General features: G+C 40.5%; 1 protein-coding gene and 1 long non-coding RNA gene across 8 annotated transcripts in view; one reads left to right on the plus strand and one right to left on the minus strand.

Annotated features, from left to right (window-relative positions):
- Positions 1 to 3807: 3807 nt before the first annotated feature.
- Positions 3808 to 19953, plus strand: part of MAK (male germ cell associated kinase) — a 63682-nt gene continuing 47536 nt past the window's right edge. For 2 of the 6 annotated variants that reach the window (XM_043540122.1, XM_043540126.1), the window contains exons 1-3: positions 11981 to 12127; positions 12669 to 12823; positions 16397 to 16739. In XM_043540122.1, the coding sequence (XP_043396057.1) occupies positions 16639 to 16739 (101 nt within the window). In that variant the 5' untranslated portion in view covers positions 11981 to 12127; positions 12669 to 12823; positions 16397 to 16638. Of the gene's footprint in view, positions 3903 to 11869; positions 12128 to 12665; positions 12824 to 16396; positions 16740 to 19953 lie in introns of those variants that run through there. The other 4 variants (XM_043540124.1, XM_043540125.1, XM_043540123.1 and 1 more) reach the window with 4 other exon arrangements.
- Positions 9625 to 11938, minus strand: LOC122464544. Of its 2 annotated transcripts, none has more exons than XR_006288692.1 (3): positions 11740 to 11938; positions 10802 to 10915; positions 9625 to 10712 (listed from the first exon to the last, which is right to left on the minus strand). It is a non-coding gene; the product is annotated as an uncharacterized LOC122464544 (long non-coding RNA). The 2 variants fall into 2 exon arrangements; XR_006288691.1 differs by having other exon boundaries at positions 11736 to 11897.

A 19953-nucleotide genomic window follows, 5' to 3' on the forward strand; every position in this document is an offset into this window, starting at 1 on the left:
AACAACTTCAAGTTAGCTACATGCTTAAGTGCTTAGCTGAACAGGGATAGATTTAAGCATATGTTTGCTGAATTAGGATCTAAATTTGTCCCTGTGCAGATATTAGCACTGCTGCATTTTTAATTTGGAAGTCATTGCTGTAACCTTCACCTTGCTCTTAGAACCTGTTTTTACTGACATGATCTTTTTGATTGTTTTTTCAGTCAATAAAAGGAACGGACATATTCTATTTCAGAAAAAAAAATGATGTAGTTTACTTGTACTTTCAGCAAACCATCCTCTGGATTCCAGAAAACAAACTGTCTTACAATAATGTTCTACAAGGTTGGCTTGATATGGAATCAATTAATCTGTCAACACAGTTTACATCTATCATAGGGTTACCAATCTGGTTAATGAATGAAAACAAAAATATTTATAATTAAAACAACTTCTTATTGAGTGCTCCTAATCTGTCTGCACAAGTAAAGTAATGATGACTTTCCCAGCTTCTAATCTTTCAATTGTATAGAAAAGGAATGGAACCCTTTTACTCTGAAAGTTTTAGAACAGCTTTCTTCCTTTCTCTCCTCAGCAATGTGACTGGTAAAAAAAAATGTTTAAAAATATTACACAGAAGTAAAAGAGAGAGAAGAAAGAAAAAATGGCCTTCCAGAGGCCTCATGTGTTTATAAGATGCTATTTATAATTTATATTGGGGGTTGTGTGTGTGATATGTATGGTACACTCAATAGTTTCATGAATGCTAAAAAGATTTGGTTCCTTTTTATGTAATTAACTCCACTGTAGGAAAAGAACTGCTTATCTTAGAGAGCATATATATAATTTCTCTGCTGAGGAGACTTCCAAGATTGAAAATGTTCACGTGTTTGAAGTTTCATACTTGTGTCAGGCTGGGGATTCTAGCCCTCACAGGTTTTTTTTATCTGAAAATAACATACTAACATTCCGTTATTATAGAGTAATCTGCCTGCCTGCTTCTATCTTTGAGTGATACGACCTTAACTTTCTCACGCTAGCTCAATTATGCTGATGGACGCTATGAAAAACACCCCCCGCCCAAACTGAAATATATTAGCTTGTACATTATTTACCTATCTTATAGCTCTCATATGCACCAAGGTGACTAACTTCTTATGATTTCTAGATGACTGTAAAATAAAAACTCTGGGCTAGACCCTCAACATTGACTTTATTTGAACGACTCTGATTTTACACCAAGTGCGGATCAGTTGTCCATCTTTCAGAGTTCTCTCTGTACATTTATAGGAGAATCCACTTTTGCATGCAACTGACTTGATACTTCTCTAACGGAGCTGACCAAAATGGACTGTTCTTAAAAAGCACAAGGTGCACTATGACCACTGGACTTGGTGAGAAACTTCAAACACTTGTCCCCATAATTCCTAGATTCCAGGGCCAGAAGGAACCATTAAAATCTAGTCTGACCTCCTGTAAAAGACAGGCCATACAACTCCCCCAAAATAATTCCGAGAGCAGATATTTTAGAAAAACATGCAACCATGATTTTAAAATTGTCATTGATGAAAAATCCACCTTGACTTTTGCTAATTTTTTCGAATGGTTAATTACTCAATTAAAAAGTTACAATGTATTTCCAGACTGAATTTGTCAAGCCTCAACTTCCAGCCATTGGATCATGTTGGACCTTTCTCTGCTAGATTGCAGAGCCCATTATTAAATATTTGTTTCCTGTGTAGGTACTTACAGACTGTAATCAAGTCACCCTTTAATCTTCTCTTTGTTAAACTAAAGAGATTGAGCTCTTTGAATCTATCACTCTAAAGCACATTTTCTGATCCTTTACTTATTCTCATGACTCTTCTCTGAACCCTTTCCAGTTTATCAATGTACCAGAGTGGAATCACTCATTGAAGGCCATGCTGCAAGTAGCTACAGTGTTCAGTCAATACAGCCAGTGGTGAGCTGGAGCTGGTTCGCACCAGTTCACGCGAACCGGTTGTTAAAGGGGTGGGCAAACTCAGGCCCGCGTGCCACATCCGGCCCATGGGACCATCCTGTCCGGCCTGCCTGAGCTCTCGGCTGGAGAGGCTCCCCTGAGAATCCCTTTTTAATTTTTACTCATCCGGCGGCGCTCTGGGTCTTCAGCGGCAGGTCACCCGGTGGCAGGACAAAGCCCTGGCTGGGATGATTTAGTTGGGGATTGGTCCTGCTTTGAGCAGGGGGTTGGACTAGATGACCTCCTGAGGTCCCTTCCAACCCTGATATTCTATGATTCCTTCACTCGCTCCGGGTCTTCGGCGGCACGTCCTTCAATGCCACCGAAGACCTGGAGCGACTGAAGGACCTGCCGCCAAAGTGCCGCCGAAGACCCAGAGCGACTGAAGAAACCGGTTCTTCAGCTTTTGGCAGCTCCTCACTGAATACAGCCCTGTGCTATACTTATGCACATGGAGAAAGGAAAAAATGAAGACAAAGTATGGAGTATGAACAAGCAGCAGATCAAGATCCCTCCAATAACTGTAAGCATCTGTTGGGATGGGGTCACTTACTACTGTGCTGCTTCATACACTATGTCCTTTCTAGCCTGCAGATTGTTACCACTGCTTAAAAGAGCAGTTAAATGTACCTCATGATATGGTGCACAGGCCTTCCACTTTGAATTTTCCATGGCCTGAAAAATTGTTGGGACAGAGGATGCGAGAGATTGCATCTATGCTCCAATCTGTGTGCTGATCAGGGAAGGACCTGGCTGTTAGCACATATTTCAGTATGAGAAAGCAAACAGTTATTCCCAAAGCGCAGCAGCTCTTCTTTAAAACCCCATTCATTGTTAACTGGTATCTAATTATCCAATGGAAATAGTATCACTCAGGCTGCACAATCAAGAAGAAGACATACAGGCTGTAGATGTTCTGCTGGGTTGCAGAACAAAAAGGGATTTGGTAATTGATGGTACTCAGTTTCCTTATCTCCTTACTGGAGTCAAGCTGCAGCTTGTTTTGGGGTCAGTCAACCTTTTGCAGGTCTGTTTTTGCCATGGGTAGAAAGCTGTTGAAACAAAAAGTGCTCATTGTAAAACAACAGTTTGATATTGCTTTGTTTTCATTGTACCTGCTTCCAAAGGGGCCAGGAAGTGTCTTCCACCCCTTTCAGAGTAATTTTAAAGAGGCCACACTGAGGAAGTTCTTACACTCTTGCCATCAATTACTAAGATATTAATATATTGACCCAATGGCTCTAACTCTGTGAAATGCAATTTTCTGTAGAATCCAAATTGTAAGAAGCTTCTTTTCTGGGGCTGGGGTTAAAAAAAACAACCCTCATAGCTCTAGTATTGTTTGAAATTCTGTTTTCAGGCCCCAATCCAGCAAAGCAGTTAAGTAGGTGCTTAACTTTAAGTGCTTTGCTGGATTTAAAACTGAATCTTAGCTCTTGTTGTTGGTACAGGCCTCAATTTTATGAAGTAGAAGTAGGAATGAGCTCATAATAAGGAGCTTGCTGGAGCTGCATGGAGGCCTATTTGTAGCCTGATGGGGTGGCATCCACTCCAGGATTGTCTATGTACCACAAAACATCTTTGCTAGATGACACCTATTTTGTTGCCTCTTATACTGGCTCATGGTTTGGAGGAACAATTTTTCTAAGCTACTTTATGTATTCAGCTCTGAGATGGCTTATAAAAATCCATCACTGGCCAGCAAAGGGTTAATGAGCTGCTGTGGGCTCAGTCAGCCCCACCCTGCTACACCTGCAGTAGGTAGCAGGCTTGGTAGGAGGAGTTAAAAGGGGAAGAGCACAGTACTTGTGATAGCTGGTTAGGAGGGAGAGTAAAATTACTAACTCTCTGTAAGAAAAGGTTGAGTGGAGCAAGGAACTGCTTGAGAGATAGCTGCCTGTCAGAGCCTCCCAGAGGGAAGGTATGCCTGATATGAGATTATTGTTCTTCCAATTTGTTACTGGTGACATGCCTATGGTTCTGGAGGCAGGTGGGTACACTGGCTGGAGGAGCAACAGCCAAACAAAAAACTTTGTTTCTTCACCTGTGACCAAGGACTTGGTAGTGGTTTGTGCTGAATCCAGGAGCACCCAGGATCACAAACTCTTAAAATTATATACAATAGAAGCAAAACACATTGGGGGGGAAATCCTCCCACAAGATTCAGAGGGAAACACTCTGAGCCAGTGAGAACTCTGGGATAATTAGGTCTGATTTTCCTGGTGCTTACCAAGGTGCCAGTTCTAATTTCAGTGGAGTTACTCTTGATTTATCAGACACCCCTGCACACTTACCCTGGGCAGATCCTCAGCTGATATAAATTAATATAGCTCAATTGAAGTAAATGGAGCTGTGCCAGTTTACACCAGCTGATGATCTTGTCCTTTGACTTCTAAGAGAATAAATAATCTGTTTAGTAAGCTATGTTGTTAACCAGTTCTCACCATGTCTATCCATGTGATGAATATATACATTTGGAAAGGGCTGGTGTACTTTACTGTGCAATAAAAACTGGTTGTAGGCTCCAAGTCCTTGAACAGAGATCTTACTTGTTCTTTCCTATAGATGTAGAGAAAATAGCTTTATATTTCAACAGCCAGATGACATCTATGGTTTAATCTCAACAGTTTTGTTAGATGCAGCAGCAATACGTCATTCGATGTTTCATCTATGCTGTAATGTTGAACTAAAAAGTAAAAATTGGTTATTTGCCACTGCTAGAGAGACTAAATCCAACAGCTGATAAAAAATCTGAGCTTTATTGCTAGTCTAATAGTTTTATGGTTGGAAGAAAGGCCAAACAACTACCTCTTTAACAACGAAGGACTGTAAGTTCTTTTAACTTAAATACCCATTTTTAAAAGCCCATGTGTGCAAGGGTGCTATCCTTCCTGTCTCATAATCAAACAGCAATCAATAAAAGACCACCATATTCTGCAGTCAGAGGAATGATCTTGGGAGAAACAGCAACATACAAATAGCCAGCAAAGATCTCCTTAAGGGAGCTTTTTAAATATTGTTTAGCACTGCTCTTTGTGTGGGCAATGGAAATATAAAGGTGAAACACACAGAGAGAGCCTGTAACCATAGCATCATAGTATTTTTAACATTCTAAACTCACTTTCTTGTTTTACATCTAGCCACTCCAGTTTATTTCACAAGATGAGGTGTAATGGTTTAGGGAAGAAAAAAATTAGTTCTAACATCTCATCTAAAACCTATAGGCCAGTTCCTCAGGTGTTAAAAATCGGTATAGCTCCATTGACTTCCTTCCACTCTGAAGGATGCACTGATTTACTCCCGCTGAGAACTTCTCACATAATGCCAGTCATTGGTTCAAAGGCTTATCTTATCCTTGTTGATAAGAAACAGACCTTCTACTGAGGATATTTATTTTTACACATTTAGACCAGGTGTAAGAATTAAGGGTTATTCCTTGTACTACTTTTTCTGCATTTTTACTGGTGGATGAGTATGATGGAAAAAGAATATGGCTAAGCAATATGTAACCATGCAGTCATAAGCATTTATAGTTGCTGATACTTATCTTCTGGAGCTGTCTATCCACAATCTCCCTCCCCAGATTAGATTTAGATTATTAATTGTATTTCTTGATATTGAAGAATAAACAATACTTAAAGAGAACAGGAAAGGACCTACCTCTCAAAGTCTCTTCCTCATTATTCCGTGAATAGTTTCAGGGCCTCTTCATCTTCACCCTTGCAGGTACCATTGGCAGCTAGGGGTAATAGTAATGGGCTTTGAAAGACTATGGGTGCAAATCCTTGTCCTATTGACTTCACTGCAACCATGATTTCATCCCATATCAGTAGTTCTCAAACTTTTGTACTGGTGACCCCTTTCACATAGCAAACCTCTGAATGCGATGCCCCTTATAAATTAAAAACACTTTTTAATATATTTAACATCATTATAAATGCTGGATGCAATGCGGGGTTTAGAGTGGAGGCTGACAGCTTGCGAACTACCCCCATGTAATAACTTCGTGACCCCCTGAGGGGTCCCGACCCCCAGTTTGAGAACCCCTGTCCTATATCATCATTCTCCGCAGAAAACAGCCGTAGAAAGACTAAATAATTTTTGCTTATCCGTGCCAACAACTGTGAACAAGACAACTGCAGCCAGGAATTCTTCCTCACACAAGGTAGGTACAATTTTGCTCTACACCTTCCCCTCCTGCAGAGGTGGAGCTGATAATTTTTTTTTTATCAATAAAAAGCAACCATATTATGCAACTAGAGCAAGGAGATTAAGTAAGTGCTGAATTTTAAGGGGTCTAGTATAGTGGAACCTGATTACAATGGCATAAAACTTCAATTTAAGCAGACACACATTTCACTATAGCATTGTTTACATAGGGTTTCCAATTGCATTTTGCAACCACTTGAAAATAATACAGGTTAAAATTTGTTGTGACTAAATTAGGATGTACTATGGCTTGACCAGCCAGTATGGATAGCTTGGAAACAAAAAGAGACATTCTCTAGCCTAGCTCTACCTGGATAAAGCATTAATTTTTGGCCAGGTGATATGTAACATGTTCCTCAAAGATCTTTCAGAGAATCCATGATCTGTACAACAAAATGAAATGTAGATTTGCCACCTGGCTCTATTTACCCATCAGAATTCCCCAAGACACAGAGGCTGTCATTGACAGCGGTAATCAGTGAATCTCTCTCAGCTTCTGATAGCACAAATGCTGAGGCAAAAGAGGCAGAGCTCTCTGTTGTTTTGTGATAATTTTTGCACTATGTATGATTTTATGCTCTGATACTACTTGCAAAAGGTCACGTTACATCCTGGATTGGATATCACACCTCATCTGTGAGGTACAGAGTGACATGAAACAATCTCTCTCCAGCCTATATCAGTTGTGTGTTAAAGCGCTCTTAAGTACTAAACTTACATTGCAACTTTAGCTCTGCCCCTTCGTACATATGCATTATGACAGTCTTCAATTACATGATCACATACTATTTCTCAAAGAAATAATATTTCTTAAGGTGTATACCAAGAAAAAATGGAATTTCCCGTGTGGAATTATTGGCTGCTCACCACTGGAACACAGCATCCTACACACCTTATGAAACCCATACGAGAGAGCTCTTTTTCCAGTTCAGTTTAGGAATTCTGCAGTAGAGAACTCCTGCAGGTTTCATCTTGAAAGATATGTAGTGCATGAGGTGGGACTTCTGCAAAGTTTGCTTCATTCACTGCACACTTTACAAAATGGATAGTAAGAGTCCAATCCTGAAAAGTAATGGGTACCTACTATGAACTGCTGAGCTTCCTCAACTTTCATTCCTAAATTAGTGGGATTTGAGGAACCTCAAATTTTTACTAGGAAAAGGTGCATCTTTAACCTGTGTTAAGTTAAAATGTGTCCAATAACCCTGTTAAATTGTAATGAAGATAAGACAGTTGTAGTTCTAAAGTACATTATCTGGCTAAGGTAAACTTTTGGCTCCCTACAGATCTACCTTGACTAGCTATCACATGTTAAAATTAAGGCTTTGTCTTCACTGACACAGAGCTGTCTTTTTTTTTTACAGCAACAAACATGCAGTAGTTATTTAGCTCTAAAAGTCTAACTAGAGACAAGATACTTGTGGTGGTCACCATGAGGTAGCTAGGCAAGGTCAGCACTATAACCCTAGTCAGATGTTCACTTTATCTGGTTGACCTTGCAATAAAACTATAGTGCCTTGGGTCCACTATGTTTTTACAGCAGGACACATCTATTTTGTCAGTGAAGACCTGGCCTACAACTCTCTTGTCTTAACCAGGATTTTAACATGGGTTAGTTAATGCAGGTTAGCATCACATGGGTGAAAAATATACCTGTTATCTTGTGAAAACAAATACTTATGTTTATAAAATACTTTGAATCTTTTAAATAATTGTCCTTGTTCTTTAAATAAATCAGAAAAGTATTTCAGTTCTTCATGATACTGAGTACCCTCAACTAACACTGAAGAATTGTGTGAGTTCAGCACCTCATATAATTGGGCCCTTTGCTTCACCAAAACTAAAATTTGGGTCCAAACCTAATCGTAGTTTTATTGCAAAAGATATCATCTAAGTCTGTAAAACACAATCTTGTGCTGTATTCCTCTATCACTTTTCCTCACCATGTGCAAACTAGAAACCATTTATAAAAGGTGAACTAGCTTCATGTGCTGTTAATTATATTTGAAAATTATACAGTATTTATGAAAACATATAAAAATTATTAGAACTAGCTGCTATGCAAAATTCTCCGTATAGCTGTAACAAGGGATGGTGTCTCTAGCCTCTGTTTGCTGGAAGCTGGGAATGGGTGACAAGGAATGAATCACTTGATGATTACCCGTTCTGTTCATTCCCTCTGGGGCACCTGGCATTGGCCATTGTCGGTAGACAGGATACTGGGCTAGATGGACCTTTGGTCTGACCCAGTATGGCTGTTCTTATGTTCTTAATGGGCGCTAACCTTGACCTAAAATGTGCCTGGTATTGCAGGCCATGGCCTCTAAGTAGAAACTATCAAACTGTGTTGTAGTTTTGTAAAGCAAGCAAGATGACATCAAGATACTAGTTTGAGTATTAAATTTATTCTCGCCACTTAGTTTTACTTACACTAGATCAAATCTGAATGACCAAAAATAATATTTTCAGGTATATCCATGCTGTAGCATCTAGTTCTCCCTTTTTTCAAAATGACAAACTACAGATATTAGACAAGTCTCTAGTAATTTTGTATAACTACAAGTAAACCTCATTCATAATTCTCAAATCCTTTAAAATTATTCTTTTGACTGCACTTCCTCACAGTAAACATACAAATAGATCCTATTATAAATGAGCAGAGATTAATCATTCCATTGGTACAAAAGCCTAAAACTGATAAACTGATTTTTTCATTCCAATAGGTCTATCCATAGTTATGCCCATTTTAGATATTTACAAAACACCTGACTATTAACATGCACACTCTTGTAATACTTAAGGGCAATTTATAAAAGGGGTTAATTTTAATCAGTGCTATAAAATGAAAAACACATGGCAAGAGTAGAGGTGGAAGCCTACACCTCCCAGTGGCTAGATCCATACATTGCAATAGTCTAACAAAGGAAAAAGCTTCAAATCCTTGGTAATGGCAGCTGTGAACTTTTAAAAGTATTACACTGACGGCTCGGTTTTGCAGACATGTATGTGAGTAACTTTACTCATGTGAATAGTCCCATTGTTACTTGCATTGACTTCTGTAGGATGAGACCCCAAATTTATATAGTTTTAATCTCAAAGGAGCAGGATGGATTAAAATAATTTATCTGGAAGGGAATATCCAAATAAGTAATTTACACCTCCAGACATTTAACAAACTGAGGCCATAATTACGCAACCTTTATGTGAATTACCACCCCACATACGGGTCACAGGTGGAGACCCCAAGCAAAGTAACCTGGTGTTCTGTGCACAGGATAAAGATTCAGGTATTCCTAAATTATAATTCAAATCAAACAATCTCCCTCAGAGGCCTTGGGCAAAGTCACCCTTGATCATAGGTACTCGAACTAGGAGTGTGGGGGGTGCTGCAGCATCCCCAGGCTTGAAGTGGTTTCCATTATATGCAGGATTTACAGGTTGGTTCACTGGCTCTCAGCACCTGCACTAGAAAAACTGTTCTATCACCTCTGCCCTTGATGATGAATTTTGGCGCTCTCCCTCCATTGCTCTGTCTGTAAAAGTGAGATACTTAACCTCAACTGTGTTTTGAGGATTAATTAGTGACAGTCTGTACAGGGCTATTTAAGAGGTCAGTTTTACTTTTTATGCTTTGTCTAGTGATGTAATGCAGTGTGTTTATTTTTTTAAAAATCAGAAAAGTCAGGTAGGGGTTATATTACAATCAGACGTAAAACTTGATTGATTTTATTAGCAAGCATCTGTCTCCTACAGTGCTTGTTAATTAGGGCTAACTTGTGGTGTTAAAATGACCAACTTTTTTTTGTTTGCATCAGTATAACTTTTTAAATCTTGTTTTATCACTTCTTGCACTTTGCATCCAGTCATGGGCATTTTAGAAAATATTGCAGTTCAGGCACTTTTTTTTTTTTTTTTTTGGATTTGAATAGTTAAGCTTGGCTTTATTTGAACAAAACAGAGGGGAAGAGTGAAAATTCTAGACAGCACTCATTTCATTTCACCTTCTACATTATCAAAAATGTTGACTTCTCCTATCACACGTTACAAATTTAGGTGTGAATCCTGCTTGCCTGGATCAGAATGGTGGTCCCATTTAAGTTAACCTCACTACTTGTGTGAACAAGGCAAGCAGGATCCAGCTGTCTGGACCCAATCCCTGGAGGCAGCAAGCATCCTCACTGTCTGCTGCTTTCTACTATGTTTTTCTAGGCACAAAGAGCAACTATATACTTTGCCTGACAGAATTTAGATAAAGTGACAACAAAACATAATTTATTTTGCATTTATTCAGCACCTCAAAATACTTGGTCTGCCATGAGTCAGGCTCCTAGCTGTGCTGCAGTACAAATATAGTAAGTAAAAGTAAAGTCTCGATATGAGCGTGTGACTTCCGTAACATGCTGCATCAATCTGTCTCAAAATGGCAGCTTCACCAACAGCCTGCTGGAATTCTGAATCTGCAGTACGATCACCATATAAACAATTACACAGCTGTGTAAATCAATGGGAGTAGGAGCAGACCCTGTGTAAAGAAAACCAACAATGTGAAGGCCTGATGCTGAACACCTGCAACTCCTATTAACTGCTGTGGAGCTTGTTTGTGCTTAGTACCTTCCATCATCAGACAACGGAGCTTTCGCATTTGAACTCTTCCCGCAGTAGCACCGAGACTGTACTGATATGAAAGTCACCGAAGCAGGTGGTGGTGCTGGATAAACATTTCTCCTGAAAGAGTCCCGAATGCAGGAAAGCACTTTAACTGCTTAAACCCTTGTCTATTCAGGAAAGCACTTCAATGTGCTTGACTTCTATGGGGCTTAGCAAATGCTTTCTGGGGTTGGGGTGAGAGTTCTTGTGAATTTCAGCCTGCAGTACTAAGGTGGAGAGAGAGAGTGGAAAGTGGGCTTCTGAATCTTCTGTCCTGTAGCCTCAGGCAGGGGTTCTCAAACTTCATTTTCCCGCAACCCCCTTACGACAACAAAAATTACTACACAACCCCAAGAGAGGGGACCAAATCCTGAGCCTGCTTGAGCTATGCCACCCCAGGGGTGAGACCTAAAGCCTCAGCCCCAGGCAAGGGGCCCGTAACCTGATCCCCACCATGCAGGGCTTCAGCCTTAGGTAGTGGGCCTTGGACTCAGCTTTGGCCCCAGCAAGTCTAAGCCAGTCCTGATGCTGCCATTAAAATGGGCTCCTGACCCACAGGGTGAGAACCACTGGCCTAAGGCATTTAGGTTCCCTATTCTGAAGCAAAAAGTCCCATAGCAGGCATGGAAGCTTGGCTCTTACAGCCCCTGCATATGGGAAAGGAAATTATTCACAGAGGTGGGTTTTCTTCTCCTGCTAGCGCGTTCCTCGCTGGCTACTACAGCCCATCACCTCCCACCATGGAAAAAACTAGGCAGCGTCAAACGGCAGCAACCTCCCAGGTAGCAAAAGGCCCCCTGCAGCATGACGACAGGTTGCAGAGTGGTAGCCGCGTTAGCCCTTGCAAAGAGCAGCTGGCCCTCTCAGGGGTTGTAAATGAGTTGCCAAACAGCTGTACCTACAGGATGGCTGCACGCGCACACCAGCCCCTGCCCCGCGTGCCAGAACAGGCGTCGCGGCGCTGCCCGCGCGCACCGGCGCGGAGTTTGACGCTCCGCGAGCGCAGCGTGCCCTCCGCGCGCCACCCTGGCCATTGCTACCCGCAGCGAGCCCTGCCGGGTCACGTGGTCAGCGCCCGCGCCAGGGCCCGGCCGCGGCGGTGCCGGCAGACTGGCGGGTTCCCTTCTCCTTGCCCCGCCCCCACGCGTCCCCCGCCGTCGCCTAGGAGACGAGTCCCACCCCGGCCGCGCTGGAGGAGCTCACTGCAGGGGCGCTGCTGGCGGTTCGAGGTCGGGATGCGCCGCGCGCCAGAGGGGGGCGGCCCCGGCACCGGCGGCCAGGAGCGCAGCAGTGAGTGCGGGGTGGGGGCAGGGGGCGGGAGGAGTAGGAAGGGGGAGACGGTGGGGGAAGGGCTGGGGGGACATGGGGTTGGGGGGGTTGATGGGGGGGCTAGAGGAGGGGCTGATGGGCGGGGGGGTAGCAGAGATGGGCATGTCACCTCCAGATTGACTTGTTTTTTTGTCCCGGGGGGAGGTGGGTTGTGGGGCAAGCCAGAGGAGGAATTATTCTCCCCCCCCCCAAAAAAAATGCACGTGTCTCTGACTGTGCCCCCCTCCCCATGGTGCAGTTTGACTTTCGTGCTTTAAAAGAGAGGCGCTGCCTTTTGCTCACTTCCTGACGCAACCTTGAATCTCTCTCCTGTGGCTGTTCGGCTGAAGGGAGAGCCCATCACATGTCCGAGCAAGGCTTTAAATGCCTCGTCTGAAACAGGCACAGCCTCCCCAAAGGCAGAGACTATGCACACTCTTCCTGAAGTTAGTCTTACAATGAAGGCTGCTCCTTGCAGATGAATGAGAGACTTAAGAGTTCTGTTCGCTCTCTTGGCCAGCAGTCAGCTAATAAAGCTGCAGCGGTGTCTCAGTGTCGCAGCCAGTTCCTGTAAAAGTAAACAATAAAGAAGTCAATGCAAGGATAATTCCTCCGCCCCCTGCCTCAGGCTGCAGTCCTTCCTACCAGGCAAAACTTCTTCCATTGCCAGCTGTTAAGGTCAGTGGGAATTTGGTTTGAGTAATGACTGTGGACTCTAAAAGGCATGATGATAACTTCTGCAAACCATCCTTGTATTGTTTATCAAGGGGCCTGATTCTCCACTTCCTTACTCTACTTTATCCCAGTAGAATTACTCCTGGTTTAGAGTATGTGAGAGGAGAATAGGGGCCGTGTTCTAATTCTGTTCCAATAAAGATACAACACACCGGTAGCCCAATCTGGCTCCCATTGGCTCCCGTAAGAGTAGGCCCAAGCCCTGATAATGTTATGATATGTATTAATGAGGACAGTCTGATTTTCATCTGTGAGATCTATTAATGAGGACAGTTTGATTTTCATCTGTGAGATCTATTAATGAGGACAGTCTGATTTTCATCTGTGAGATCTAAGATAAAACTTCTCAGGAAATCTTGATTTTCACATCTTGAATAAATGAGAGTTGTGGCCTCTTTTTCAAGACAAGCGTGAGCTTAATTCTAAAGGGGAAAATGTATATTATCCTGACAGCCAACAATAAAAAATGAAAAAATGTACCAAACCTTTTCAAAAAGTAAATTAATCTCCTTATGATACATATATAAACAAATATTTACTATGGGCCAGAGTGTGAATCCTTTACATATGTTGGTAAGGAGTTACTCTCATGAGTACTCCAACAGATGATTAAGGCTGTCAGAATTGCGCCCTAAATGCTCTATGTGTTCCCTTATGAGATTGAACAGTTTGAATAAGGAGTTCACAGTCTGGCTCAAGAAATGTATGGACACATCTTAGAACTTGGTTACTATCTGTTTTAATCATATTGTATACTAACTACTCAGATGTCTTTAAGGGACATGGTCTGTTTTTTAAAATTTGTTTTATTTTTGTTTTTAAAAGTATCGCTACTATTTTATTAATAAAGCATTTTTAACAGAACAGGATCATTTAGGGCCTAGTCCTGCCAGCTTTACTCATCTTGGGTAGTGACTTGCTCCATGAATAGTCCCATTGATTTCAATAAATCAGTGTAAATAGGGTTGGCAAAATTGGGCTCTAAGTGTTTTATTTAGCTGCATGGAGGCTCCTTAGTGGATTGCATTTTCTAGTTTGTTTGTAATTTACTATATTTTAGGGTTTGGGTAGCTTGTCTCTTTTTGCATGCAACTGTTGAATCTGTTCCGTGGAAATGCATTATAAATGTGCTTCAGGGACTTTGGTAACTTGCTGTTTACCCATTGTATATTTTAAAATTACAAATAGACATTTTAAAATTAATTATGACATTACTGACTGTTACTATTGCTTAAATAACATAATAAGATGGTAATGCTACAAATGTGAAAATGTACTTTCAAAATTGCTCAGATTCTGCAAGCGTAGGCAAACTACTAGGGTCTTCCAAGCTATTGCACTTTGTCCTCCATTTGTCCTCTGTTTTAATCCTTCCTTAATCTTATGTGAAGAGATTATTGGCAGTGTGTCACTATGAATAAGAAACAATCTGTTGTTTACAGTAGGCTTTCTTCTTTCAGCTAAGTACTCACAGGTGATGCTCCTGAATGTGGTGGCGCATTTATTTCACAGAGCTGTGTAAGATTCAGGACATGAGGTTGTGCAGAAGAATGTGTAGGCCTTATCCTGTTCAGCTAACAGCAAAACTCCTATTGACTTCAGAAGGGTCAGGACAGAAACTTCTGTTGCTACCAAGGGCCTGATCCTGCATTTCTTATAGTCCTCAATCTCTTGTTTTGGTTCCATAGGGGAGGCAGGATCGGGCTCTAAACTTGCAAAGATAGACATTTCCACAGGGGAAAGAATTAATTCTGCTAGGTTAGCATGTATAGCATTTATTTTTGTTTAGTACACATCTGACTTAGTAACAATAATTTAAAATGTTGGAGGTCAATTTAAGTAATAAATAGGGATTACTTGGGAAGTGGTCAGGAGAGAAGTGTGAACAAAGAGCAGGACTTAAAGATAGGTCTAGGTTTCCAAGTTTGGATCTAGATCAGGCTCCAAATTTCCCTAGAATTCAGGGTCCTCTTGTTTTCATTCAGTCTGTTCTCGAGCTAGTGACCCATCATGAAGTTCAGATACACATATAAAGTTTCTGCATTTTCAGACCTGGGGTTACGGTTCAAATTTATTGTTAGTAGGGAGATTATATATAAACCCACTTCCTTTGGGTATGGTATACAGAGGTGTCAACATACTGCGTTAATATCAGTATAGTTGTATGAGAATGATTGTCCACTTAGTGTGATAGGCTAATGAAGGCACTCGTAAAGGGGAATCACCAACTTGAAAACTAATCAACTAAAGGGAATTAAAAGTATTTTCAAATATTAAACCAGTCTCTGGATTCCCCTGCCAATATTTATGGGGCTTTTTATTATTAGAGCTGTGTGAATAACTGATCTTTTTGGTTCACTGGCAGTTCTGAATAAAATTGAAAACATTATATATATAAAAAAATACACACACAAAACTGGCTTATTAGGATCATTTAACAGTATATAGACGTGTGTATGCGATTTTTCAAAGCTGACTAAGTGACTTGGACACCAAATCCTATTAAAATTAATCTCATTCTATATTTGTTATATATGCATATTAATATATATTTTATATAGTTTCTGATGCTTTACATGCTGTCTTTTAAAGTGCAAATAACCATGCTTTCAGAGGGCTTTCTAAAATAAATCTTTGTATTTTTAATAGCTATTTTTAAAGGATAAATAAAACTAAGCAATAAGACGAGTCTACCGTGAGTAGGCCCATTAAAGTTAATATGTGTAAGGGTTTGCAGGATTGGGGCCTAAAATAGCAAACTTTAGATGGCATTATAAGGCAGCAAGTTGAAGATTGGGAGTCTAATTTTTTTTGCCTGTTTAAAATTTCCACAATAATTTACTTCCAAATCTGCTGGGTAGTGTTGCTGTGCACTATTAAACAATTATTTCATTTCACCATAGAGGTGGCTGCATTTCAAAGAGGGGCAAAATGATTACTTTATACTCTTTGTGGCCAAACTGGTGGAGGGTCAGTGCACAGGGAATAAGCAGAGTGGGTCATCTGCTACTGGCATCATGACAGCCAGTGCACGATTCCTCACTGATGCCAGAGGCACCACTGAATGGTGGGACAAGTTGCTGCTTTTATAAGGAGGCTGTTTCAAGCAAGCACATCCTGCAGACAGGAGTATGTGCTAGCCAGCTGCAGGGTTGGACATGTCTCCTAAACAGCAGAATACACCTACACTGGGATGTCATGTTCATGCTGGATTGTTAGCTCCTGGGGCTCTCAGTGTTATGGGGAGAATTCTCACACTTTACAGGAAAAGCCACATGGATGTAGCAAGTTGCTTGATGCTTGTAGAACATATTCAGTTTAGATCTGCATCTTTATTCCATATGGCAGAAAAACCCTGGCCATTCTGACATGTTCCATTATACAGCGAAAACATAAATATAAGATTCTTTATTCATGTTAGATATGAGTATTCTATTGTATTTTTCCTAGAATACATTAATGTTAAAATTCACCTTTTTCATCCCCCCCCCCCTTTTTTTTTGTTTGTTTGTTAAGGATGTATGTAAGAATGGCTGCATTATTCCCTTCCTTGTTACTTTATTTCTGGATCTCAAAGTGGCTATAATCCTGAGGAAGAAGACCAAATATCTTAATAAATTATGACAAACAATCCACTCATATAACATCATCATTCTGGAAAAACAAACATTTGTCTTAAAAAAATTGAGTGTAGAAGTCCTCTAATAAAAGGAGACATTTAAAGTTTTCAAGGCTTTCAGCAATCCAGGTCTTACAAAATGAACCGTTACACAACCATGAAACAACTTGGTGATGGCACCTATGGCAGTGTACTCATGGGAAAGAGCAATGAGTCAGGCGAGCTTGTGGCTATCAAAAGGTATGTGATATTGAGTAAACGTACTCTTAAATAGTTAAGATTGTAACTCTTTTATACTATGCTATTTATGTACAAAAAAAAAATTAAGACAATTTTTCAAGTAAACGAAGATCTTAAGAAACAAAGATTGTGTGTTCTTTTAGATGTCTGATTTGATGACCTTGGACCACATTCTCAACTGGTGTAAAACACTGTGGTTCCATGGAAGTCAATTGAGTTACACCAGCCAAGGATATGGCCCCTGAACAAAACCAGAATGTGATTTAAAAATCAATCATTGGTGTTTTTTCTCCTGAAGTAACTTTAGAAGAAAGTAATAAGTGTGATCTTTCACCCAATAAAAGTCAAAGAGCAGAATTTGGCCTACAGTTGATAATTTAGGAAAAGCTGCTGGATCAGTGGTTATATTTGTTACAGTTATACCCTAATGCCCTGAATATCCTAGTAACTAATTTTTTGCCTATGTTGCATGTCAGAAATTTAAAGGTGACTGCAATATGCTCTTTGATACTCTGTGAGATACTTTAAAGTGCTCACCAAATTTTTCTCATGTTTACATATTGAATTCCTATGATAGCTATGTTCCTCTGGGAAGAACTGAACTGTTTGCTTCAAGAGTGGGACTTGCGAGAGGTGTGGGTGAAAGAACTTTCTTGACAACTGACCTGTGACTGTGGAATAGCCACAAGCCTCCAGATTCAAATGGAAACTATGCTTCTTACACATGGTCTTCCAACAATAAATATGTTAACTACTATAAAAACAGATATATTCCCTCTTAACTGGCAGATGGAGAGAAAGAAACAAAGATCCTTATGCATGCTTTAGCATTTGTAAGTAAGTTACTGTAATGATGAGCAATGTATAAGTACCTAGTTAAGTAAGTAAATAAGTAAGGTGACAGTTTGGTTTTAAATCTCTTCTTAAAACCATTAGCTCCTGGGCACTCCTAAATCCTTAAATTCTTATGATGAGGTTCAGGCCCTATCCATTTTGTTTTGTGCAGAAGGGCATAAAATAGGTCTACAAAAACAAACTTATTGTGACCCAGACATGATCCCATATAGAGCTTTTGGGGCAAATTATTCCTGTCAGGGGAGGGGAGTTTGGTTTCTAACCTCTAAGACTGAGCAATCTTTGCTAGATGTAGGGCAGTTGGTCCAGGGAGCATATGAGAACAGTTACTATTCCCACTGACCCTAGGCTCTGCCCCAGTGTGGCTCCTCCATGGGTTTCAGCTGCAGAGGAATACCCCAGACCATGCTGTAACACTTTTGTGTCCTGATTGACTACTACTTTGCCCATATACACGTAAAAAGAAATTACCTTACTCTGGCCCATCGTAGAACGAGAAGTCTCTCTGTTCCTAAGGGTTTAAATTTGTTGTGCAAGAATGAGGTCTGACTCCATTAAATTTAATTTTGCTTTCACTACTTGTACTTTAGAAATGGTAGAACAGATGCATTTCATGTCTCATTAGATGATGTAGTAGATTACTGTAAGCAATATATTCCTGGCTGTTTGCTTTGCTACACAATCCACTCTAACATAGCTGCTTGTCATCAGGGAATCTAAATAATAAATGTAACTTTAAAGTTTTCTTGGATCTTCTGACAGAGTAAAGATCAACACCAAAGCAATTCTGTTTCTAAAGGAAGAAACCCATTGTGGGCCCATGTGAGCAGGTGTCTTTCCCAACGTGCTTTAATACAGCCCTCACACTGGAGAGTTACAACTCTCTTCCTTCCCTCCCTTGGAATTTGGCTTTGTTTTCAAAGGCTTAGTAACTGTATGCAAGCAAACAATTCGCATTTTGATATGGCTAAATGTAAAGGTATACATCTAGGAACAAAGAATGTAGGCTGTACCAATAGGATGGGAGACTCTCTCCTGGGAAGCAGTGTCTGTGGAAAAAAAATGGGGGTTGTGGTGGATAATCAGCTGAACATGAGTTCCTGGTGTGCTGCTGTGTCCAAAAGAGCTAATGTGATCCTTAGATGCATAAACAGGGGAATCTCAAGTTGGAGTAGGAAGGTTATTTTATCTCTGTATTTGGCACTGGTGCACCTGCTGCTGGAATACTGTGTCCATTTCTGGTGTCTGCAGTTCAAGAAGGTTGTTGATAAATTGGAGTGGGCTCAAAGAAAAGCCATGAAAATGATTAAAGGATTAGAAAACATGACATAGTGATTGAGCTCTTTGAATCAATCTATTTAGCTTAACAAAGAGAAGATTGAGTGACTTGATTAGTCTTTAAGAACCTACATGGGGAACAAATATTTAGTAATAGACTCTGCAGTCTAACAAAGGAAGGTATAACGCAATCCAATGCTTGGAAGTTGAAGCTAGACAAATTCAGATTGTAAGTAAGGCATACATTTTTAATAGTGAGAGTAATTAACCATTGGATCAGTTTACCTAGGGTTGTGGTGGATTTTCCATCACTGGCAATTTTTAAATCAAGATTGGATGTGTTTCTAAAAGATCTGTCCCAGGAATTATTTTGGGGAAGTTCTATGGCCTGTGTTAAAGGGGGTCTGACTAGATGATTGCAATGATCCCTTCTGGCCTTAGAATCTATGAATAAGTCACTGAGAGCTTGACTTCAGGAAGAGCAAAATAAAGCCTGATGTTTGGATTCTAGCGGGGTTCGGCTGTACATAACTTTCAGCAACCTGAGTTTGTAGTCAGGCTCCCCAGCGGGCTTGTACTCAGGCAGCTAGCCCATGCTGAAGTCAGTGTCACCATGTCTGTACACCACTGTTGTTATGTATGCTAGCTAGATTGTCACTACCATGGTACAATAGCACTTTCACTTGCAGTGTAAACATACCCAAGTGACCTCCCCTAGTTCAAATTCCTAGGCCAATGTCTTATCCTCTGGGTCATGCTGACTCCCACAGGATTAAGGACATAGTTCAGATTACATAGGTGGGGTAAAATGCTTGCTGATATTTATAGAACTCTTGGGGATACCTTGGTCTATGTGGCTAACTACCTTCTAAAAACTGTGTAGTGGTTACATATCATACATTACGTTAAACTGTGGCAAACCTAAAAACAATACAATTCAACTTTAGTAAATATTAATAAAATTATTAAATCAAGTATATTTGAAACATATTGAAAATAGAATTTGATTGTTATGCTGCTGAAAAGTGACACATTCCTGATCTTTCTTGGTTCTAAGAAAATTTTGTTTGTATGTATTGTT

The sequence above is a fragment of the Chelonia mydas genome, chromosome 2 (assembly GCF_015237465.2).
Source record: "Chelonia mydas isolate rCheMyd1 chromosome 2, rCheMyd1.pri.v2, whole genome shotgun sequence".
In the NCBI taxonomy this organism is placed as follows: domain Eukaryota; kingdom Metazoa; phylum Chordata; order Testudines; family Cheloniidae; genus Chelonia; species Chelonia mydas.